At 44.4% G+C, this 25,628-nt stretch overlaps 1 protein-coding gene across 3 annotated transcripts in view; it reads left to right on the forward strand.

Moving 5' to 3' along the window:
* The window catches only part of mtmr10 (myotubularin related protein 10), a 173,634-nt gene that overhangs the window by 139,563 nt on the left and 8,443 nt on the right, over positions 1 to 25,628 (forward strand). Inside the window, exons 16-20 of one of the 3 annotated variants that reach the window (XM_069902351.1) lie at positions 9,849 to 10,769; positions 15,086 to 15,166; positions 19,891 to 19,930; positions 20,853 to 20,998; positions 24,947 to 24,985. In XM_069902351.1, the coding sequence (XP_069758452.1) occupies positions 9,849 to 10,769; positions 15,086 to 15,166; positions 19,891 to 19,930; positions 20,853 to 20,998; positions 24,947 to 24,985 (1,227 nt within the window). The remainder of the gene's footprint in view (positions 1 to 9,848; positions 10,770 to 15,085; positions 15,167 to 19,890; positions 19,931 to 20,852; positions 20,999 to 24,946; positions 24,986 to 25,628) is intronic. The other 2 variants (XM_069902352.1, XM_069902353.1) reach the window with 2 other exon arrangements.

The following is a 25,628-nucleotide window of genomic DNA, read 5'->3' on the forward strand; positions in this document are numbered from 1 at the left end:
GTCCTCGACTTCATCTGACTTCACCTGTCTGGATAAGACTTAATGGGACGTTTTCTCCCAGCTCATAATATTGTTGCTTTGATTTTAAAATTAACTTTTCCATTTTGTATGTTTATAATGTATTGATTGAGCTTTTTATTAACTAAATCCCTGTATTTTTCATCAGACCCTGATCTTTGATATTCTTTTTCCAATTTAACTACGTCCGGTTCCAAATTATTAATTACCTTCATATACTTTTTTAACCCAGTAGAATATCCAATTATCTGGCCCCTTAAATAAGCCTTTAACGACAGAACTAGGCTTTAACACAGCCAAATTTCTGCACCAACTTCCTGCTGATTGTTTCTAATTAAAGGACCACTCAGTCTGACAGAAGAATAAGTATAGCCTGGAAAACTGGAGAGGATCTGCCCCCAATCTGCCAGGGCCAGTACCCACAGAACTGATGCAGAGATCTCTCTTCCAGAAAGGTTCCTGTGATTATTCCTGCTGTATGTGGTCTGTTGACACTGCATTCAATTTAATGGGGTTAGGGTTATCTTGCTTTGTGCATCGGAATTGCAGATAATCCAATCACTGTTCCTAATGTTTAGAAGGCTTAATGTCAAATTGGAAAGTGGAGGACTTTAAACTAAAGCATCACCAGGACATATAGGGTCTGCGCTCTCAATCTATCTGATGGACTTGGGAATGTTGTGTGTAATCCTTTATAGTCAAGCCAAGCTCAGACTAAAGCAAACGGGGAGCCATTGTTGCAGCACTTGTATCCGTCACCACTGCACATTGCTTTGACAAAATGTGGGTTCTGTATCTCTATCTTTGCTCTATGAAGGACCCTGTTTGACCTGCTGAACTTCTCCAGCATTTTGTTTTTACTTCAACCACACAGTGTCTACAGAATTTTGTGATTTACTTCTGACCACAGATTGCCAATGAGGTGCAGCATTTATAGTTATGCAGGCACCTGTTGTGCTCACCAAGACAAAATTTAAATGAGTGCTGAAAGTTTCTTGAGGAAATACTTGTGGCTCATGATGATATTTGAGGGCAGGACCTTGTCCAGTCAAATCAAGTTGATTGTCATCTGAGATTGCATAAGTACAACCCGACGAAACTGTGTTCTCCGGTCCTCGGTGCAAAACATGCAGACATACACGCCAACATAACACACGTACAGATAAACAAGACATATGCATGACAAGTATTCATCTATAAAAAGTTTTAAAATATTGTTTCATAAATATAAGAGTCTCAGAGGGTGAGTGGGAGCAATTCCTTTGGTCGATCAGTATTCTCACTGCCTGTGGGAAGAAGCTGTTCCTCAGCCTGGTGGTGCTGGATCTGATCCTCCTGGAGCTCTTCCCCCACAGGAGCAACTCACTTGGCTGCACTTAAAAAAGCAGCAGTTTGATCGAGATGGTAATTGTTTCAGGTGGGAATTCTTAGTGATCCACCGTGCTGATTTTTGCTAGTTGCTTATCAGTTATTTTCATTGCTCTGTGTGTTACAATACTAGTCACTTGATTTACACCACTAATTTATTTTATTTTTTTCAGCGTTTCATCTGTTGTTTACTTTGCAGGTCACTCACTACAATTTAGGACAGTCCTTTAATTCTATCAATTACCATAGTTTATTGCATTGAAATAAAAAGACACTGGAAGATCTCAGAGCAGCATCTGTTAAGGCAAAACGTGCAAGTCAGTGTCTTGGATCATGACTGAGAGGGAAGAGGAAAGATTCACAGTATGTAGCAATACAAAGGCAGGTGGGATAAAAAGTGGTAGGTGATGGTTTGAATTCGAAGACAAAGGTATCACTGGGTGTGGAGCCAGGTGATGGGGGGCTGCGGTGGGGAGGGGGGACATTTCAGAGTTGAATGAAGAGAGAAGTAAACTAAATGGTGTGTGGATGTGTGGGAGGAGAGCATTGTGAGTACAAGTTCCCTAAAACCCACTGGCAATCTTTTCTCTCCCCTCTCAGTGCTTCTGCAGGATATTGACCCAGATGTCAACTTGCATCTTTTGCTTCCACAGATGATTCTTGGCTTTCTAAATTCTTCCAGTGTTCTGGTCCTCCAGATTCCAGCTTTGGCAGCCTCTGTGCCTTCATGCATCGACTTGCAGTGGTGACGGATACAAGTGCTGCAACAATGGCTCCCCGTTTGCTTTAGTCTGAGCTTGGCTTGACTATAAAGGATTACACACAACATTCCCAAGTCCATCAGATAGACTGAGAGCGCAGACCCTATATGTCCTTATGATGCTTTAGTTTAAAGTCCTCCACTTTCCAATTTGACATTAAGCCTTCTAAACATTAGGAACAGTGATTGCACAAAGCAACATAACTTCCATCTGGTTTATGTTCTGGAAGTGGGGACGCAAAACGATTTGGGCATAAGTCGATCATTGTAGGTGAGATATACTGTACAACATAAGATACCGTGACGTGTGTATTTACTTCTATATTATATCTATGTCTAAATACCAAAGTTAATAAAATCTAAATGCTGTACAGTACCTATAAAAATATACAAACACAGTTAATAGTGATAAGACTGTGTGTGTGTACTGCATTTACCATGACTGGTGCTGAAGTGAAGGCAGCTGCAGTGTGGAGGGACTCTTCTAATGTACAGTATTCAATAAAAACAAGAATTCACTGGACACTTGCTTTTAATTTTCTAGGCTACTTTTTTTGTTCACTTTTCAATTGACCCTCATTGTCACCATCAAATCCCAGTGTCCTGAAGGACCTGGCTGGGGCTTTTCTGTGAGAGGAGATGATTTTTTTCTCAGGAAGATATCTAGTGTGGTTTGTCTCTTTTTTATCATAAATTTGCCTAGAGCAAGCAATTGCATCATTTATTTTCCTCTCTTCTGAAAGGAAACATTCTGCATTGGGATCCATCTCTTTTGCCTATCTCAGTGCACTGTTAAAAGTCAAAAACATTTCTGCATGACCTTTCACAGTGAATCTTTTTGGCAGCTCCTTCTCTCCTTTACTCGAGCTACTTCTGCAACACGCTGCTCTTCCAGTTCAAGCATCTCTTCATTTGTCAATTCCTCAGGTATGGTTTATATTCTCATCATCCACATCAAGTCGTGACTTGTTTGCCAGCTCAACAGTAGGTAATTTTCATTCGATTCTTCAAGATTGTGGTTTTGATTGAGTGAGACCATCCCAAGTCACGTGCTATAACATTTACAGTTTTACCACTTTCATATTGCTTTTATCACCTTTAGCTTCTCTTCCAAATTTTCTTCTTTGATTCTACCAGAATCTTGCTCTGGGAGTGTTTAGGGGCCATGATATTCTGTATATTTTCAGATAAAACTTAGCCAACGAGGTTACATGCAGCCAAGAAACCACAAGGAATGTGATTTCATGCCGGATGTTGGGGTCTCATATACGCAATCACTTTGTTTTGGCTTTTGAGCCCATGTGTTGAATGAGTGACTTAACGTCCACTAATACCCACCAACGTCAGTCCTGGCGTAAATTTAAATTTTTTTATTAAACCTTTATTGGTGACCTCAGACGAATCTGCAATTGGACATTACTCAGTCGGGAGTAAGCCAAGGTATGGCTGTAGTTTATTGTAAGGGTTACTGTGCTGGATCTACTGGTTGTTATCTGTCTGTGGGCATAGATAGGTCCACTTCTATGCCTTGAGCTAGTCTGAGTGTGAAGGGTCTTATCACGTTAAGTCTAGTTTACTATCTGATTGCTCAAGTACAACCCGATCTCCAGTCCTTGGTGCAAAACACGCAGATCCACAACCAGACACAACACACATATGAACAAAGAATACATGTGCAGGACAATTATTCATCTAAACAAATAAACAGATATTGCTTCATGAATATGACAGTCTCAGATGGTTAGTGTGAGCAGTTCCTTTGGTCGTTGCTACAAGCTTGTCCAAGCCATATTTTTATGGCTCATCGAGTAGTGATTGAGAACTGGAGTGGAGTTGGATGCCCTCCAGAGACTGGAATGGAAGCTGGTATCTTTTGTGAATTTCACACCAGGCAATGCTGCTTCTCTATCCAAACACCAACTCAACAAACACGTCTCTCATAGTTGGTAATCTGTGCACATCCAAGGAGGCGGCAAACCAGCCATCTGTTGTAAAGCAATACAATGTGAGAAGCAAAATTCAGAGAGCTTTTTGTGCACTGAATAATTTTCAAACAGGCTGGAAAACATTGCAGAGATCATTATTGAATCGGGGAATATGCTACTGTTTCAATGTGGGACGGCATCTGTGCTGTCTGTAATGTGTTTAAATAATTCTTTAGTGAACAGCAGGAAAAAAAATGAGAACTGGGCCACAGATATTCCATTACCCTTTGTTCAGATAACAAAAAAATTTTTTTGTTTTAGTGGAAAATTAAGAAATTAAACTCAAGAAAAGTCACCAGTATTGGCCTCAGTGACCAGAGTCTCTGAGTGTACTCGTATATACAGCAATAGCTCTCCCCATCTGAATTGTTTACCAGTGTTATACAGTGCAGTGCCTGCTCCATGAAGTACTATACAAGAAACCTGACCAACCCAAGCTGTATTCTGGTGTTCTCTTTGGCTTGGCTTCGCGGACGAAGATTTATGGAGGGGGTAAAAGTCCACGTCAGCTGCAGGCTCGATTGTGGCTGACAAGTCCGATGCGGGACAGGCAGACACGGTTGCAGCGGTTGCAGGGGAAAATTGGTTGGTTGGGGTTGGGTGTTGGGTTTTTCCTCCTTTGTCTTTTGTCAGTGAGGTGTTATACAATGACAAAATCTAGCTCCCATGATACCTGGTGCAGACACTGTGGGCCAACGAAGCTGTTCTATATTCTGAAAAAACAAATCCTTGTGTTGGGTCCCTGGGTTATACAGTAATGTGCCTATCCCTACCTGAACTGTATCCACCTGCCCCAATGTGTTACTCTGCTCTGTACTCGGGTGATACAGTGATTGACCTGTACCCCAGAATTATGCAGGTAAGAGACTTCAGGGCATAAATATTGAACTATTGTTACAGGGTGTCCGATTCATACCTACCAATGGTGTAATTTAATGACAGATGTCTAGCTCATACTTAATAAATGTACTAATGTTTTACAGTGTGGCTTCAGACACGTACAGTTTAACTATGATAGAATTTTTGAACAGCATTGACTTTCCAATCCCAAAGACTTCTGTAAAGCAAATTAAATTGTGTGTAACCACAGAAGAGGAAATTCCATTCATAGCCAGTAAATGAAGGGAGATAACAGGTCTTGACGTTGTGTTGAGAATTGTTCATTTGGTTGATGTCAAAATCTGTACCTAACTGGCAGACTAATTGATATGTGTGATCTGCATCCTGAGGTTCTGGATGTAGTACATGATTACAAGGTTTCACTGTGAGACTCACTAATGGATCAAAGCCTTACTTGGATCTCTGATCTGTACATACTGTCACCAATTACTAAAAAAAAAATCAGACAACAAGATGAGATGATACAGAACACAGAGCATGGCATCACTGGATCAGCCAGCAGGACTGCCCTGACCAACCTCATGGTGAGGAGGTCCCAACACTGATCTTTACTGAGCACTACTTGTCACAGACTTCTAGCTGGGAAACACCCCTCCACTGCTAACCCTCTGCCTTAATAAAGCTCATTTTAAATCCAGTTTACCGTAGAACCCCAGTGACTTCACCTTCTGGGCCAGTCTACCACGAGGGACCTTATCAAATGCTTTACCAAAGTCTTCTGTACACAAAAATCTGCAGGCACTGTGATTGAAGTAAAAACACAATGCTGGAGGAACTCAGTAGGTCAAACACTATTTGCTAGTCGGCAGGTGCCCAAATGAGCAATTGTGAATTCTGATGCAATGTATTCATTCAGTACCTTGCCCATTTCAAGTGGCATAAATCCAACCCCCCCCCCCCCAACCCCCACCCCTGGGCAAACAAGCAAAAGGTGGTTGATGTTTCAGGCTGAAATCCTTCCTCAGCAATAGCAAGTGGGGTGGGGCGAGCATAAGTTGGCAGGTGATGGTTGAATACAGATGAGATGGGGATAGAAATGGGGGGGGGGGGAGGAGATGTAAGCTATCAGGTGATAGGAAAATGCACTCTGGTAAGAGGAGGGAAGAGAAGGAGGTGAGTTGGCAGAATTTAAAAAAAATTAAGCCCTATTAGCCTACATCCCAGGACATTTTTGAAGGGTGGGATGAACCCAGAGCCCCTGGAGAGAACCCACACAGGCACGGGGAGAATGAACAAACTCCTTACAGACAGCGCAGGATTCAAATCCAGGTGTGGTCCCATTTGGTGGTGTTGTAAAGGCGTTGCGCTAACCGCTAAGCCAATGGTACTGGAAGGCGGGTGAATGCTGGATAGAGAGGAAAGGAGGAGGAGTGAAGAGGTAAAGCAAGGTGAGAGGGTGAGGTTACTTGGCGACTGATGTCAGGTTAACAGGTTGGTGGCTCCCTGTTTACTTTCTATCCTCCAGTCCAGAAGAATAGATCTATGATGTATTGAATTTTGATAACCAGAACATACACGACCTGTAAAGCTTTTTCTTTCAAAACTAAATGTAGATTATTTGCTTTCAAGCTGACCAACTTCTCTTGTTCTCCTCTTTGACTAATATTTCTTTCCCTCAGTCCTTCATTCGTGCTAAACCTTGGACTCTAAAATTCTGTCTTTACCAAGAGTAGACCCAAAGTTGTTTAATTTGTCTTAATGCCATGATATAAACATTATGAATTAGGAGCAGGGGTAGGTAGGTTCCCCCTGCCAATCACGAATTTATCTACCACTGGCTTAAATGTATTCAATGCTTCTAGCACCTTTAAGGACAAATTCTAAAATAGTCTCACCCAAATCTCAAATAAGTGAGATCATATTTTTAAATAGTAACTCCAAGAATCATTCTTTCAAATTTATCACCAGGACATTATACGTTTCAATATATTTTTATGGATTAATGAAGAAACACGCAGAATCTGCATATCCTCTGATTCCACTGACAGTTTTAGTCACCAACCTGGATGAAGGTCGGTGAATTTCTACTGAATTTATGATTTTGTGTTTGCATTGCAAACCCACGGAATAGAAAGTATCTGATAAGATTGGTAACAGGATGATGATTATCTCCTGACTTGAGAATGAAGGTCACTGGATTTGAAGAATTATTCTCTTAATGTCCACTTTCTGATATTGCTTGTTTCCAAGACGTGTACCCTTTAAATGTGGCATATAGGCATGTATTTTTATGCACTCTCTATTTGAGAAGCATGAGGCAAAGAGAGCCCAATTTCAAGAGCTAAACCAAAAACCCACCCTGGATCCCCAGCTTTACTCAGCCTCCTGCTATCACCTTCCATTCCTGTCTTCTGAGTTCCCTTGACAAACCTGTTTGCAGCAGCCAGACCCCTCCTCCCATCCCTGTCCTGGGTTCCACATGCCCATTCACCAGGTGCTGTCTTTCCTCATCTCTGTGTGGGGGCCCTCATTGTCTGTGCTCTTTAATTATTCAGATTATTCACTCTTTGGACTCCGTATCCCCTTTTCCCGAGACTGGTTTTATACCCAACCAGTCACACTGGTGTTTGTTACCCATGGACCCAGTCTGGAGTATAGATCAGAATTTATTGTCATGAACAAGTCCCTAAATTCGTTGTTTTGCGGCAGCGTCACAGGGCAAACATTCATATAAACCACCTTATGACACTAAATAAAAATAGTGCACAAAAAATGATGTTTTGAAAGGTTAAAAATGGCTGGAGTTCAGAGACAACACTTCTTTATTGTGACGGAAAAAGAGTCATAAATGTGGAATGTGTGAATTAAATAGAAAATTGGTGAAAATACTCAGCTGAGGTGCCTGGGATTGTACATTGACTGATACCAGCTGATGCTGTATCAAATCTCTCAGTGATGTGCCTGATCATTGAGTGTTAAAATGGAGCTTAAGTGAGACTGATGATGAGATGCTTTGCTTATCGTGAAATTTGAGAGCGAGGGCCATGAATTATTTATCAGGATTTCCATTTGGGCCCGGCTGCTGCTTTCGGAGTGTGTTCTCGAGGCCTATTGCCAACAGGGATTCAGTGTGGTTTTATCCACCATGTCCAGCAGTATCCCAGAGCACAATCCCTCAAGGATACTGATTTCTTGACACCCGACGCAGAAATACAGCAGCTTAAGAAGCGGTGAAGGTGATGGGTTTGTTGGTGTGTCTGTGTGGTCTTTGTGTGTGGGTCTGTCTGTACATGTAAAACTGGTGTAGCTGACTGTGAACACAGATCATGATCTTGGTCAGTGCTGTCTGGAGGAGTACTGCAGATTTTGCTAAGATCACAACTGGTTTGCATTCGAGGGATTAAATAGGCAAAAAACTGGGTGTGCTATGATTCTTGACAGAGCTTCACGAGGACGTGCCTTGGTTCTGGAATGCATAGTAAGCAGATTAAAGCCATGTTTATTTCCATAGCGACCAGCTAACTTGTTTTGTCATTATATTCGGTGCAAACATTTTACAGAATTTTCACCCCTGCTTTTGGCAGAGAATCATTTCAATCTTTCAACAAACCTAGGCTTGAACAGCTCTGCCAGTGAGCGGCACTGAGGATGTGTGGCCACGACTCTGCCAGTGGAGCGGCACTGGGGTTGAGTGGCCACAACTCTGCCAGTGGAGCGGCACTGGGGTTGAGTGGCCACGGCTCTGCCAGTGGAGCGGCCCTGGGGATGCGTGGCCACAGCTCTGCCAGTTTATAAAATTGAGAGGTATAGAGATAGTGGACTGTAGACAGTCAGAATCTTTTTTTCCCAGCAAAAAATATCACTTACGAGGAGTCGTGCTTTTAAGGTGAGGTGGTGGGTGTAAAGGAGATGTGCAGGGGATGTTTTGTTCCCATGCAGAGTGTAGTGGGCATCTGGAACAGCTGCCAGGTAAGTCGCATTTAGATAGATACAGGATAATGTAGGGAAGAGGGGAATATTGTGTCAAGTGCAAACATGATTTGGGCAAAAATAATTCCACTTAAATTGTAGCTTTTGAGCTATATTCACTGTATTCGATCCCAAGTCTGGAATATACCACTGAGAATTTAGTATCCCAATAGTCCTTTACCACCCATCCCACTGGCCACTGGAGTGATGCTGTTAAATGCACTACAAAGCGACACAGTATTGGTTATTTAAAATTTAACCAATTCATTTCAAGTAATGACAAAATACTGTCAATTACCCCCCCACCCCACCTCAGCCCTATAATGGGCATCAAATGTCCCCATCTAGTGTAACATAAACATCAGTGGCATCACTTGGGCATTGTTTTTTTTTACAGGAAAAAAAATGGTTTTAAGTAAATTTACAATTTATTTGAAATTGAAGCAGAGAGAATGCTGGTGTTATGAAGGAATGGAAACTTGAGCCTTTCCAAGAAACCCTGTCAGCTGTTGTACATGGCTACTGTTAGCTTAGTTTGCTGTGCTGTTATTTTAAGGTGTGTTAGACAAGTTTCTAATATATTTTTATTGTTTTAATATAACATTACTATCATTCCAGCTTCCCAAACACAAATTTCAGTAGAAAATATGCGAGTATTTTATGCTGTTGTCCATCGCAATGGAGTCACTCTAAACCACGGGTATTAAGATTTGGATTTTATACTTGGCGTATAAGATAAAACCCCTGGTTTTGGGGTGACATATTTAAAGTTCTAATTCCATTTTGTACGTCAATGTGTATGGAAGGTTGTTATATGTAGAACGTGCCCATCATATTTGATGGTGTAACCACACTTCTCGGTTTACATTTTACTCAGTTAAACTCTCTGGTCTTGTGATCTTTGACAGGTTGCCTTGCCGTCAGACCGGGAATGTAAAGTGCCAGAAGTTGCAGCTGGCTGGTGCTGCGTTAGGATGGCAAACAGCTCCGTGGAGCCTGGATCAAGGGTTTGCTCCATCCCTCCTCTTCACCCAGAAGAGTCAAAGCATCTGCAACCTGACGATTGGCAGAAGGACAGCATGGAGGCTTGTCCCGTCACACTGGATGTCAATCTCGGTGATGGTGATTCGAGCTCCGAATACGTGAACAACACATCAGAGGAAGAGGACTACGATGAAGGAGCACTTGAGGAGGAAGGAGTGACTTATTATATCAGGTATTGTCCTGAGGAAGATAGTTACCTGGAAGATATTGGATGCACTGGAGGTGGCTGCGGGACTCGGTCCATTGCAGCTGAGCGGGATGACAGTCCACAAGCTGTGGAGGAGATTTGGGCAGAATCTGATGGTCTCTGCCAAGCTATGACAAAGGAGTCTGAAGAACACACATGTGTCCAAGGCCCAGAGGCCTCGGACCCTGTAGCCACCCAAGCCGAAGTGAGGAATGAAGAAATCAGAAGCAGCGAAGGGACCCCATGGGGTTACTCTCCCTCACAGTCAAACTCTCAGAGTCCACAAACATCCCAACATCACTGCAGCAAATTGGAGACAGATGCAGAGGACGTGGAAGAGGACATCGACCAGATTGTAGCTGAAATCAAAATGAGCATGAGTACAAGCAGCTTAAACAGCGCCGGTGAACAGAGCCCAGGGGAGAAGACTCTCAACAGCAAATCAGACACAGACCTTCACAACCCTCACGCGAAGGAAGAGGGGTGGCCAAGACTCTGCCCGACACCCACCACTGAAGGCAACAATGCAGAAGCTCCTATTCATGAAAAGCCTGGAGAAAGAGGCGCTGATCAGTGGAAACAGCGAAGCTCTGGACAGGTAGGCAACCCAGTCAAGATCTCTCCACGGTCTAAAGGTCCCTTTTCCTAAACTCCTGAGGCTGCTAACATTGTGAGATAAAAGTAAAAACACAATGCTGGATAAACTCAGCTGGTCAAAAAGTGCCCTTTATTTATAGCAAAGATAAAGATACATAACCAATGTTTTGGGCTCGAGTCCATCACCAATGTCGGCAGGTGCCTGAACAAAATCTTGGGGGGCAGGGGAGGAGTCCAGACCCAAAGGCAGGATGGAATTGGTGGATGAGGGAGAGCCCACCAGCAAGCAAGGGGAGGGAGGAATGGCTGTGAAGGGAGGGAAAGGGGTGGAGAGCTGAAAGAAAGAAGACAGAGGGACGGGGAAGGGAGGGAGAATGGGGAGAAGGCAGGCAAAAGCTAGAGAAGTCCATGTTCATGCTGTCCAGTTGGAGAGTGCCCAGATGGAATATTTATGGGTGGTTTGGAGGGATCGTACATCCTTGTTAGCATGAGCCCCTCAAAGCCCATGTTCTGCTTATTCACTTGTCACCCTTTGTGGAACTTCAGTTCATACCTTAGTGAAGGGCTCAAGACCAAAATGTTGGTTCTGTATCTTTATCTTTGCTACATAAAGGATCCTGTGTGACCTGCTGAGTTTCTCCAGCGTCGTGTTTTTACTTCAAACGCAGTGACTGCAGACTTTTGTGTTTTACCCCTAACATTGTGAGATGCTTATTACAAAGCTTGCACTCTGCATCAAAGGGTTCAGGAATGGGAGATGGAACAAATGTTTTCTTAACATTACTTAAATGTGGACAGGTTCATGGATGGGAGAGGTATGGAGGGCTATAGACTGGGTGCAGGTCAGTGGGACTAGGCAAAATAATAGTTTGGCACAGACTAGAAGGGCCAAAGGGCCTGTTTTCTGTGCTGCAATATTCTCTGATTTGAAAAGTAGGAATCCAGTTTTACTCAAGGGGCAGTGGGGGGTGGGGGTGTTAGGATTAGGAACAGGAGTCTTCCATAATTCATTGTTCAGTAGGTCAAATGAGATGGTGGTATCATGGGATATGATTAGGGAGGGGTTGATCCTTCATGTCTACTCCATGTGAACACCAGATCAAACTGTCAGCTGTTGAAGATGTATCATCTTCTCTTGGTGTGTTGAACTTAGAAGAGTCATTGAAGTAGCAGGGGCTTCCTTGACAGTCATGGTGAATTGTGCATGAAGTCCATGAAAGTATTACACGGAACAAGTACTGGATTTCTCCACAACTGTTTACTTAAAAGTGGTGGTGAATTGCTTTCCAACTACTCGAGTGCTTCAGAGGGCACTCCCACAGTGCAATCGAGGAAGGAGGAACAGGATTTAGACCCAGCAGCATTTAAGAATTGCAAATGATTTGTAAGTCAGGAAGGTGAAGGGCTTGGAGTAGAATCTACATGGGATGGAGGTTCCTCGTGACTGAAGACTTTATGCATCTTTGTAGTGCTGATCGGAAAATCAAGGGCTTGAGATGTCTTGTCAAAAAGGTCTTGGTGAGCAACTACAATTTTATAGATGATATGCATTTGTGAACAGGAGGCAATTATTCACAGGCTGAGGGGCTGAAGTGTATTTATTTTAATGCAAGGAGTATTATGGCTAAGGCAGATGAACAGGGATCAGTATTTGGAATTAAGATGTTACCCAATTCCACCTAATTGACCTACAACCCCGGTAATTATTGAACAGTGGGAGGAAACTGGAGCACCCGGAGGAAACCCACACAGACACGGGGAGAATGTACAAACTCCTTACAGTCAATGTCGGATTCAAACCTCGATTCCTGACATTGTAAAGACGTTGTGCTAACCGCTACCCCACACATGCCATGCCGTGGTTGTGGCTGTTTTTGGAGACATGGCTGCAGAAGAGGCAGGATGGTTCCACGGTTCCATTGTTTCAGACAGGGTGAAGAAGGAAGTAAAACAGGGAGAGGCATAGGATTGCTAATCAGGGAGAATGTCATAGATGCATTCAGAAAGGACATGATGGTGGGCTTAATAACTGAGGCAGTGTGGGTAGAGATCAGAAATGCAAAAGGTGCAATCCCTCTGCTAGACGTACTATTGGCCTCCTGATATTTACTGAGAGGTGGAGAAATGAATGTGGAAACAGATTATGGAAAATTGTAGAATATCGTAATGGGAAACCTTAACTTCCCTGATGTTAACTGGGGAGCCCTTGGTACCAGAGGCTTGGATGAGGCATCAGAGAGTTTCTTGAAACAACATGCAGATAGCCCAACGAGGAAGGCGGCCTTATGAGAATGTGTACTGGCAAATGAACCCAGTCAGGTAATAGGTTTCAGTGGGGGAACCCTTTAGGAACAGTGCTCACTTTACCTTGAGTCTCAAGATATGATTATGGATAAGCTTGGGCCTTGAAGACAAATTTAAATTGGGGGAAGGCAAATAATGATGTGATTGGAGAGGAGCTGTTGTCAGCAAACCCACACTGACATTGGGCAGTTGTCTAGGATTGTCCCCAGTGCAAATGAAGGGCAGGGAAGGCAACAAAAGAGAATGCCCCCATGTCTGTGCAGGTTTCCTCCCACCCTTCAGAATTGTCTGGGGTAATAGGTCAATTGATCAGCACAGGCTCATGGGCCGAAAGGGCGTGTAACCGTGCTGTATGTCTAAAAACCGGATGACGAGAGATCGTGAACTCTGTCAAAGAAAAAGGATGCTTCAATAAATTACAATCAGACAGGGCAAGAAAGAGTTTTAATGGGCATTAGGAAGACCAAACCGGGTCACGAGATGTCTTTCACAAGCAGGATGAAAGATACCCCAAGCCATTTTATACTTGCATTAAAATCAAGCAGATGACTAGGGAGAGAATAGGACAAAGAAGGGATCTAATGCTTAGAGTGAGGAAATAGACGAGTACTCTGCATCGGTGTTTACCAAAGAGAAGGGCAAGGACAGTGAGAGGGAGAATACTTTGGAAAATGCTCTTGTGTGAGGATATTTTTCGATCAGGAAAGAGATGGTGTTGGGTCTTTTGAGAAGCAATATAGTCGAGACTGATGGAATATTGGTTATTGAAAGAGTTGTAAAGAGATGGTTGGAACCTTGCCAAAGTTCTTTGCATCCTCACCAGCAATGGGAGAGGTCCCAGAAAACTGAAAAGTAGCAACTGTTGGAACTTTGTTGAAGAAGGGAAAAAGGATAATCCAGGAAATGGCAGGTCAAAGCTCCTCCCATCGATGGGAGTGAAACTATTGCAAAGGATACTTAGGAATAGGATTTGTACACATTTGGAAAGTCATGGCATAAAGTGGAGGCATTGAGATCTGAAACTGATACATGACCTACTTGCCTAATGTAAAGAGCCCCTCCCATGATGTGTCTTACCAGCCAGGTAACCCTGGTCTTGCGTTCATTGGCAATTTTTAAATGACTCTTTTAAAATGAGTGAAGCATTCAAACAGTGGAAAGCATTTAAATAACCGAAAAACATTTAAGTTTGAACAGTTCAAAGAACATGTAAATCAACCTGTAAATTAAAAGAACATGCAAGTTACCTGAATCCTGCCTCTCTCCCTCGGAGCCGTTTCTTCTGCATGGAAATAAAGCAGTTGCCAAGCCTGTGCCAGGTCTAATCTGGCGATCAGTATCCGGAATTCCCAGCCTACCTTCTGGGAAGCTACAGGAAGGTGGTGGTCCACCACACGATCCCTGAGGATTCTGACACTGGACTGCAGTCAGAATGACAGCAGGTAGGATCTCTCAGTAAGCTCCAGACTTTCTCATACCCTCAGAAGCTTTCAGACTGACAATCTTGTGCTCTCCTCAAAAAATCTGTGCGCCTCTGTTTGAAAGGAGCTTTACTTATTTCTAACCTGTGCTGTCCCTGTTCTGGGAGTGTTCGATGGGACGGTGTTAATGGTGCTTTCTCTATATCTAAATATATCTACACATTGACTCCATGATTGACAGATAGCTCACAATAAAAGTGGATGAATTATCAGAGAGGAAGTTGGACAGATAAATGTACATTTACAGTGAGATACAAACTGGTAGAGAGCAGAGTATTATGTATATTCTGCATGGAATACGGGTATACCCCTCTTTACGAAACTAGAGTGTTCCAATTAAACCTTTTGTAAGCGAAGACCTATTCACTACTATTGGAGGCTATTTTCGTAAAAACATTCAAATCCTTTTGTAAAAGCGAACAGAAGTTTCCTCGTAAAAGCGAAAGTTTGTATAGCGAGTATTCGTAAAACAGGGTATACCTGTATCAGAGATGCGTTCTGGCACTAAAGAAGTGTTTTGACCTGTTGACAGGTTACTTCGGAGTCAGATGAGCCACGAAAACAGCAGCGCTCTGACCTCAATGGGCCAGTCAACAACAACTACGTTTGTGAGGCGAGTTTGGCTGCTTTTGTTGCAATTGTGATCATCACAGAGTGGAAATGCACATCATCCTGTGTGACATAGGGTCAGCACCTCAGCCAGATCCCAAATTTGAATCGATATTCACTGAGGAACTGGCTGAAATTTGTTGGGAGCCAGCCAGTATTAGTTTTTGGACAATTGTGGTGTGAGGTAAATTTGGCAAAGATTCTGCCTCCTGATCACTATGGATTGAAGTCCAAACTTGAATGTTTCCATAAATATCAGGTTCTCATTCACTATCTCAACTGGCATGTCATGAAGGGCTGTTTGAATGATAAACCTTGGCCCACATGTGCACCCAATGTGTGTGTGTTTATGATGCCTGTAATGCAATGAGAATTGGAGACACGAGAGACTGCAGATGGTGAAATCAGTCCTCTTCCGAGTCTTGACTCAAAACGTGGGCAGTTCCTTTCCCTCTGCAGATGCTGCCCAACACACTGAGTTTCTCCAAGGAGAGTTAGTGCGTCAGGTACCTACGTGTGTTGATGACTGGGAGATCTGTACCTTTATTAGAATTAATGTCTGTAGGAGAACTTTGGTAGAAAAAGCAGATAGGCTAACTATTTAGATGGGGAGAAAATGCAAAATTCAGAGGTGCAAAGGCACTTGGGAGTCCTTGTGCGGGATTCCCTAAAGGTTAACCTCCTGGTTGAGTCGGAGGTGAAGAAAGCGAATGCCATGGTGTTCATTTCTAGAGGAATAGCGTATCAGAGCAGGGATGTAATGTTAAGACTCTATGAAGCACTGGTGAGACTTCACTTGGAGTTCTATGTATAGTGTGCCTTATTTGAGAAAAATCATCTTGGCATTGGAGAGGGTTCAGAAAAGATTTATATAACCATATAACAATTACAGTACGGAAACAGGCCATATCGACCCTTCTAGTCTACACCAATTTAAGTGAAACTCCACTAATTCCACCTACCTGCTCCCTGTCCATAACCCTCCAACCCCCCTCACATCCATGTCCAATCCAATCACCTCTTAAATGACAAAATCGACCCTGCTGCAACCACCTCTTCCAGAAGGTCATTCCACTCAGCCACCACTCTCTGAGTGAAGAAGCTTCCTCTTATGTTACTTCTAAAGCTTTGCCACCTAACCCTGATGACCCTTCGTTCCAATCTCCTACCCTCAAGGGGAAGAGCCTATTCACATCTACTCTTATCTATTCCCCTCATAATTTTCTCAAATCCCCCTGAACCTTCTACGCTCCAATGAATAAAGACCCAGTCTACTCAATCTTTCTCCATATTCTAGATACTGTAATCCAGGCAACATTTTAGTAAATCTTCTCTGTACCCTCTCTACCTTATTGATATCCTTCCTATAATTTGGAGACCAGAATTGCACACGATATTCCAAACTTAGCCTCACCAATGCCTTGAACAGTCTCAACATCACCTCCCAGCTCCTATATTCTATGCAGGTTCACGATCCTTTATCCAGACATCTAAAATCCGGAAAGTTCCAAAATCCGGCAAGTGGAGACCAGCGGTTGGGGGAGGCGGCTGAAGGACAGGCAGTCTGGGGAAGCGGCCGAGGGTCCGGCGGTCAGGGGAGGCAGCCAGGGGAGACTGCCGGGAGGTCAGGGGAGGCGGCCGGGAGTCCGAGGGACCAAGGTTGGGGGAGGTGAACGGGCGGCCGAGGGACCAGCGGTCGGGGAGAGACAGCCAAAGGACCACGGTTGGGGGAGGCGGCCGTGCGGCCAAGGGACCGCAGTTGGGGGAGACAGCCGTGCGGTCGGGGGAGTCGTCCGGGCAGCCGAGGAACTGCTTTTGAGGGAGACAGCCGAGGGACCGGCGGTTGGTGGAGACAGCTGAGCGACTGGAAGGGGGTGAGGGTGGATAAGGCAGCACAATTCAGGTGGGCTTTCCGAAATTCAGAAAAATCTGAAATTCGGAACTCACTGTCCCCCAACGGTTCCGGATAAAGGATCGTGTACCTGTGCTTTGATTTATAAAGGCCAGCATACCAAAAGCCGCCTTCATCATCCTATCTACATGAGAATCCACCTTCAAGGAACGCTGAACCGTTATTCCAACATCTCTCTGTTCCTCTGCATTCCTCAATGCCCCCCCCTTCACTGCATACGTCCTGTTTTGATTATTCTTCCCAAAGTGCACTTCACACTTATCTACATTAAACTCCATCTGCCACCTTTCAGCCCACTCTTCTAAGCATCCAAATCCTTCTGCAGACTCCAAGAACCCTCCTCACTATCCACAACTCCCCCTATTTTTATATCGTCTGTGTATTTACTCACCCAATTTACCACTCCATCATCCAAATCATTAATGTAAATAACGAACAACAAAGGACCCAACACCAATCCCTGAGGCACACCACTCGTCGCTGGCCTCCATCCTGACAGACATTTGTCCACCATAACTCTCTGGTGCCAATCTTCTAGCCACTGTTGAAACCATCTGACTATCTCAACATTAATCCCTAGTGCCTGAACCTTCCTCACCAGCCTTCCAGGTGAAACCTTATCGAAAGTCTTACTGAAATCCAAATAGACCATGTCTACTGCTCTACCTTCATCAACCTTTCTTGTCACTTCCTCAAAAATTTCAACAAGATTTGTCAAACATCACCTTCCCCTCACAAACCCATGTTGGGTGACCCTGATCAATCCCTGCCCCTCTCGATACTTATACATATTATATCTAAGAATACTTTCTATTAGTTTACCCACCATCGACGTCAAACTTACTGGCCGATAATTGCTGGGCCTACACCTGGAGCCCTTTTTAAACAGAGGAACCACGTTTGCAACACGCCATTCCTGCGGCACCACACCTTCCTCCAGTGACTGTTGAAAAATCACTGTCAGAGCCTCCGCTATTTCCTCCCTGACTTCCCTCAAGGTCCTGGGGAAAATATCGTCAGGACCTGGAGACTTATCCACCTATATATACCTCAGAAGTTCCAACACCCCCTTTCCTAATCCCTACGTTTTCCATAATTACCCTTTGCCTCACTTATCCTACACAATTCCATATCCCTTTCCCTAGTGAATACCGATGAGAAGAACTCATTTAATATCTCCCCCATCTCACACATTTGTCCACTCCAATTCTCCAGTGGACCAGTTCTATCCTTCACTCTCTCTTTGTTCACATATTTGTAAAAGCCCTTCAGATTTACTTTCACCCAATTCACTATTGCCACCTCGAACCTTCTTTTCACTTTCCTAATTTCCTTCTTAAACTTCTTTCTATAATCTCTGTATCTTTCAAGCACCTTATCCATACCTTGATTCCTGTATTTAATGGAGGCCTCCCTCTTATCTTGAATCAACTTCCCAGCATAAAGATTCTGCACCCTCAAAATCTCACCTTAAAATGCCCTCCAATTCTCCTCTACCTCCTTCCCAAAAAAACAAATCAGCCCAATCCACTCCCTGCAACTCATTTCATCAAATCTGGCTTTCCCCCACTCAAAGACCTTCATTGTCGGACCAGACCTATCCCTTTCCATAAGAATGATACCAGGAATGAAAGGGTTACCAAATGTGGAATGTTTCTCTGCTCTTGGACTGAACTTGATGGAGTACAGAAGGATGAGGGGGGAACCTCTTAGAGGCCTTTCGAATGCTGAAAGGCCTGGACAGAGTAGATGTGGCAAGGATATTTCCCATGGTCGGGGAGTCTTGGACAAGAGGTACAACTTCAGGATAAAAGGGGGTAAATTTAAACAGAGATGTAGAGAAACATCTTTAGCCAGGGGGTCTGCGAAACTTGTTGGCACAGGCAGCTGTGGAAGTAAGGTCGTTGGGTGTATTTAAGGCAGAGATTAACAGGTATTTAATTAGTCAGGGCATCAAGGATTAAGGTGAGAAGGCCAGGAGTGGATGGGTTGATGGGCGTACCTCTGCTCTAAGGTTAGGGCAACGCTGTTACAGCACCGGCAAGCAGGACTGCACTTCAAATCCTGTGGTGTCTGCAAGGGGTTTGTAGGTTCTCCCCATGTCTGCATGGGTTTCCTCCAGGTGCTGCAGTTTCCTCCCACACTTTTTAAAAAAAATACATACCTGAGGCTGTAGGTCAATTGGGTGGCACGGGCTCATGGGCCGAAAGGACCTGTTACTGTGCTGGATGTCTAAATTTAGAAAATTTAAACAAGGTAGCACAGAATTAGTTCAGTCTGCTGGTGGGCTATTGCATGGTCCATCTTACCCATTGTCATAATCCACATCTGATTCTCCAGTTCCTGCCAAATCATCTGAACACCAATGTCCTAGCTTTCCCTCTCTCTTCTTGATTGTCTGCTCAATCCTAATTGCCTGGAGTTAGTTGGAGATGGTCTCTCGACATAAGAAGTGAATTTGATGCAAAGTTCCCAATAAGTATTCAAATTAAGAGCAGGAGAATACACTTAACTCCTCCAATCTGCTCCACCATTTGATAAGGTCATAGTTGATCCGACTGCAACTTCAATGTCACATTCTCACCTATCCCCATAACTCTTATCCTGTGGCTTTATCATGGATCTATCTCCCTCTGCCTTGTTTAAATAAAGACAGTATTGTCACCAGCAGTTGAGCAGAGGTTCTTGACCCTCTGAGAGAATGCTTTGCCCCTCTGCATGCACCTTATCAACATTACACAGGGATTGCATTCAAGCCCACTTATCATGTTGGTGTGTGTGTGAAGACTGATGTCAACATCCGGTTTCTCTTGCAGCGAAGGAAGACACCATCCTCCTTTCCCAACTTTGTGGATGGTGAGTACCAGATGGCTGTGTTAAATCCTCAGGGCCCTGGAACAGAAGACCTTATTTGAAAGATTATTTTTCTGTGTCGAGGAGAATGGATTAACCCTTTGGATTCCAGCCATTTTTAACTGTTCATAATATATACATTGGACCATGTCCATGGGTAAACTCCAGTACAAACCAGCTAGTGGTTGGGTATAAAACTAGTCCTGGAAAATGGGGACATGGAGTAGATGTGTTTGTTTGTTGTCCAAAGGGTTTTAATGAAAGATTTGTCACCAGCTATGGTTAATTTGCATAATTCAGAGGTTCTGTGCGTGATGACACATTAGTATTTTGGTGTAAATTTGCTATCCTCTAGTCTCACCGAGTCCCGTATCCCAAAAACCTAATGAAAAGCCGGAATGTGAATGAATAATTGAATTGTTTATTGTCATGTGTCCCAAAATACAGTGGAAGTTTTTTTTGGTGCTATCCAGGTAAATTAACTCACATAGCAGGCAGTGCAGTAATAGCAAATAAATAAATTAACAACAGAGCAGGGAATAATTACATAAATTACATAACAGTGCAACGCTGTCACGGTGCCAGCAACCCAGGTTCGAATCCAGTGTTGTCTGTACATTCTTCCAGTGTCTGTGTGGGTTTTCTCCCACCGTTCAAAATGTGCAGGGTTGTAGTTTAATTGGGAAATTTGGGTGGCATGGGCTTGTGGGTCACAAGGGCCTGTTACCGTGCTGTCTGTCTAAATTTAAAATAAGTAAAATAGTACATAGTAGAGAGTGGTTAAAAAAACTGCAAGGGCATCATTGTTTGCCAGTGAGGGACCCATTTAAGAGTTTGATGTATTTTCTGTTGCTTTATAAGTGAGGTGTTTGCTGATCATGTTGCTGTCACTAGGATTCTTTAAACTATGACGTTTCTGGTTAAGTTCCAGGTCCTTGTGAGCCAGAAGATTTGATCGATGGGATAATTTTTGCAGCCAATTACCTAGGCTCAACACAACTCCTGTCTGAGCGGAATCCTTCCAAAAACATTCGAATGATGCAGGCTCAGGAGGCAGTCGCTCGCATCAAGGTACCATTTACTTTGGAGTAAAACACGTGTCTTGGGTAAACTTAAACCTCTCATTTTGTTCATTTTAGATTAGTCACAGTGTTTGAGCTACCGAAAGAAAATAGACACAGACACCGAGAGCAGTTCAGATTATACAAATGTTTATTACAAATTCAAAAGCTGTTTTCACACTACAATATGCAAGCCCTTCCCAACTATACTTATCAACGCTTGGACTGGTCCCAACTGCCAAAGCGAGGCATCAACTGCACACTTGTAGTAGGTTGTCAGGGCGCCGGTAGCAGCTTCTCCACCTCCCCTGACCAGGACGTTGGCTGGACTCTAGAAGTTCTTCTTCTTGCTGAGAGATGTTGCTTCCTCTCGGAGAGTCACTAACTTCAGCAGTGGGACCATGGCTTATATTACCCAAAAACTGCTTACCCAAGCCCCTATTCCCAGCACAGCAAGAAAGAAAAGCGAGCAAGCTAGCATGCTAGGCTTCTAGCAAATAACATAATTTTCAGCTTATCACTTTGAATACAATGGTTTATTATGCATCAAGGCTAGGCCTCTGACAGTCTGTGACCAAAACAAGCAGGAAGATTAAATGTTCTTGGTACACAAATGTCCTTTCTTCAGATAACAGCATCTCTGGCCCCTCGGTGGAATTTAGCTTATGTCTGCTGATTCTAAAAACAAGCAGGTTCTCAGCCTTGCAGAACCCAAGCTGCAAATTAAAAAAGCAGGTTAGAATCTTCCATTACAACACGAAAGTCTGCAAACATCGTGGTTGAAGTAAAAACACAATGCTGGAGAAACTCAGCAGGTCAGACAGTGTCCTTTATCTTCTTTGGCTTGGCTTCGCGGACGAAGATTTATGGAGGGGATAAAAAGTCCACGTCAGCTGCAGGCTCGTTTGTGGCTGACAAGTCCGATGCGGGACAGGCAGACACGATTGCAGCGGTTGCAGGGGAAAATTGGTGGGTTGGGGTTGGGTGTTGGGTTTTTCCTCCTTTGCCTTTTGTCAGTGAGGTAGGCTCTGCGGTCTTCTTCAAAGGAGGTTGCTGCCCGCCAAACTGTGAGGCGCCAAGATGCACGGTTTGAGGCGATATCAGCCCACTGGCGGTGGTCAATGTGGCAGGCACCAAGAGATTTCTTTAGGCAGTCCTTGTACCTTTTCTTTGGTGCACCTCTGTCACGGTGGCCAGTGGAGAGCTCGCCATATAACACGATCTTGGGAAGGCGATGGTCCTCCATTCTGGAGACGTGACCCATCCAGCGCAGCTGGATCTTCAGCAGCGTGGACTCGATGCTGTCGACCTCTGCCATCTCGAGTACTTCGACGTTAGGGATGTAAGCGCTCCAATGGATGTTGAGGATGGAGCGGAGACAACGCTGGTGGAAGCGTTCTAGGAGCCGTAGGTGGTGCCGGTAGAGGACCCATGATTCGGAGCCGAACAGGAGTGTGGGTATGACAACGGCTCTGTATACGCTTATCTTTGTGAGGTTTTTCAGTTGGTTGTTTTTCCAGACTCTTTTGTGTAGTCTTCCAAAGGCGCTATTTGCCTTGGCGAGTCTGTTGTCTATCTTGTTGTCGATCCTTGCATCTGATGAAATGGTGCAGCCGAGATAGGTAAACTGGTTGACCGTTTTGAGTTTTGTGTGCCCGATGGAGATGTGGGGGGGCTGGTAATCATGGTGGGGAGCTGGCTGATGGAGGACCTCAGTTTTCTTCAGGCTGACTTCCAGGCCAAACATTTTGGCAGTTTCCGCAAAGCAGGACGTCAAGCGCTGAAGAGCTGGCTCTGAATGGGCAACTAAAGCGGCATCGTCTGCAAAGAGTAGTTCACGCACAAGTTTCTCTTGTGTCTTGGTGTGAGCTTGCAGGCGCCTCAGATTGAAGAGACTGCCATCCGTGCGGTACCGGATGTAAACAGCGTCTTCATTGTTGGGGTCTTTCATGGCTTGGTTCAGCATCATGCTGAAGAAGATTGAAAAGAGGGTTGGTGCCAGAACACAGCCTTGCTTCACGCCATTGTTAATGGAGAAGGGTTCAGAGAGCTCATTGCTGTATCTGACCCGACCTTGTTGGTTTTCGTGCAGTTGGATAATCATGTTGAGGAACTTTGGGGGACATCCGATGCGCTCTAGTATTTGCCAAAGCCCTTTCCTGCTCACGGTGTCGAAGGCTTTGGTGAGGTCAACAAAGGTGATGTAGAGTCCTTTGTTTTGTTCTCTGCATTTTTCTTGGAGCTGTCTGAGGGCAAAGACCATGCGGCGGCCTCGGCCCTGGTCCGGGCAGTATGGACCGACCTAGGAGGGGAGGCAGGCCCCTCCAGCCCGGGTAAGAAACCTGCATAGGAGAAGGCCACACCGATATAAAACCTACGACCCAAGGACCTCGCTGCCACGTCCCAGCTTGCTTGGCCACGGCACACGAGTGTCCTTTATATAGCAAAGAGAAAGATACAGAACCAACAGTTTGGGCTTGAGCCCTTCATCGAGGTCTGAGCAAAATGTAGGCAGGCACCTGAATAAAATGTTGATGGAGGAGCACAATCCCACAGGCAAGAGGTAATAGGTGGATAAGGGAGGGAGGGTACAGCAGCAAACAGGGGGAGGGGGGATGACTATGAATGGAGAGAGAGGAGGGTGTGGAGAGCTGGAGGTAAGAAGACAGAGGGATGGGGAAGAGAGGGAGAATGGGGAGTAGGCCAGCAGAAACTGGAGAAGCCCATGTTAATGCCGTCCAGTTAGAAAGTGCCCAGACGGAAAATTGTTGTTCCTCCAATTTTAAGGTGGTCTGGGTTTGACCGTATATGAGGTCATGAGTACACACGTCAACGTGGGAGTGGGGCACAGAATTGAAATGGTTGGCCACTGGGAGATCTCGGTCATTGATGCAGACAGAGTGAAGGTGCTCAGCGAAATGATCTCCTAGTCTCTCCGATGTCGAGGAATTCACAACAGGCGCAATGGATGTGGTAGATGACTCCTGCAGACTTACAAGTGGTTTTGCTTCACTTGGAAGGTCTGTTTGGGGCCCCGAATGGTGGTGAGGGAGGAGGTGTGGGCGCAAGTGGAGAGATCATGCTGGAGGAAGCAGACATTACCGAGGTTAACGTGTTGGATTCAGAGTTTCGGGCACCTACCTACATTTTGCCCAGACCTCGATGAAGGGCTCAAGTCTGAAACGTTAGTTCCGTATCTTTACCTTTGCTACCGTTTGACCTGCTGAGTTTCTCCAGCATCATGTTTTTACCATTTGCCTCAGTTTATCGGGGTTTAATTTTGACTCCAATCAGCAGGTGGCCAGAATGCTACTAAGAATCTTACAGATGCATTGTTAAAACAGTGTACAAGAATGGTACATAGCTAACCCACAACATTTCTTTCTGAATCTCCATTGAAATACATTTCCCTAAATCATCCTCTCCACAAAAAGGAACTGACCTTATCACAACTTTTTCCACTACAAGGAGAACCCACAACTACAAATCAACACAGGGTTTCTGTGTCTTGTCCAGGGATTTGAGATCGTGGATTTGAAAGTTGTTGTTGGAGCCTTGGTGAAGTGTCACAGTGCATGTTCTGCATCGTCCAGTTTCCTTCCTCTTGCCTCAGTGGCTCCACCTGTTGCGCCTTTTCCTCTCATGAAGTCCTTTTTCCCAAAACCCCTCTCCTTAAACCTTCACGCTTATTCTCACTCATCTTCCTGAACTCCTTTCTCTTCTCTCAATCCTCTTCCTGCTCTGTCTGGCTTCTTCCCTATTATCAGCTCTCCATCTCTTCCCTGCTTCCATCTTCCCTCTCAGTATCTGCCTCTTCCACATCCCCATCTCTCTTCCTGTTACTGTATCTCCCTGCCATCCACTTCTCTCTAATATTATTCTTTTAACACCCTCCATTCCCCTGCCATTGACGGCATTTTTTAAAATCTTTATCTAACCTTTGATATTTTTCTGCCAGCAGAAGGTACAGAAAACATCAAAACCCAAGAGGAAAGTGGTGAGTGGCCTCTGTGTGACTGGTGCTTGGCTGGTAGAACCATAGACTATTACTGCACAGAAAAGTGGCCCTTTGGCCCTTCCAGTCTCTGCCAAACTATTATTCTGCCTAGCCCCCACTGACTTGCACCCAATCCCTCGCCCTCCAAACCCCTTCCACCCATGTACCTGTCGAAATTCTTATTGCAGCCCACATTCACCATTTCAGCTGGCAGCTCATTCCACATTCCCACCACTCTCTGTGTGAAGGTTCTCCTTTAAACTTTTCCCCTTTCACCCTTAGCCCTCTGGTTTGTATCATACCTACCCTCAGTAGAAAAAGCCTGCCTACATTTACTGTCTATCCCCCTCATAATTTGAAATACCTTAATCAAATCTCCCCTCATTCTTCCACACTTCAGGGAATAAAGTTGTTTGAAGATGCTACTTCCTAATTTGGAATTTTGAGTGTTAGTTTTAAACTCTGAAACTGACATAACAGGCAAGTGAAAGCAGTGTCTGCAAACCAGTTCCTGGTCTCTCTGCACACTACCTTGGCATAACCAACAGTTATGGAACAGTTATGGAACAGTATGGAAAGAGGCCATTTGGTCCAACAGCCACACCAAGCAACAGACAACCATCTATGTTAATCCTGACCACTT

This window comes from Narcine bancroftii, chromosome 11, assembly GCF_036971445.1.
Source record: "Narcine bancroftii isolate sNarBan1 chromosome 11, sNarBan1.hap1, whole genome shotgun sequence".
In the NCBI taxonomy this organism is placed as follows: domain Eukaryota; kingdom Metazoa; phylum Chordata; class Chondrichthyes; order Torpediniformes; family Narcinidae; genus Narcine; species Narcine bancroftii.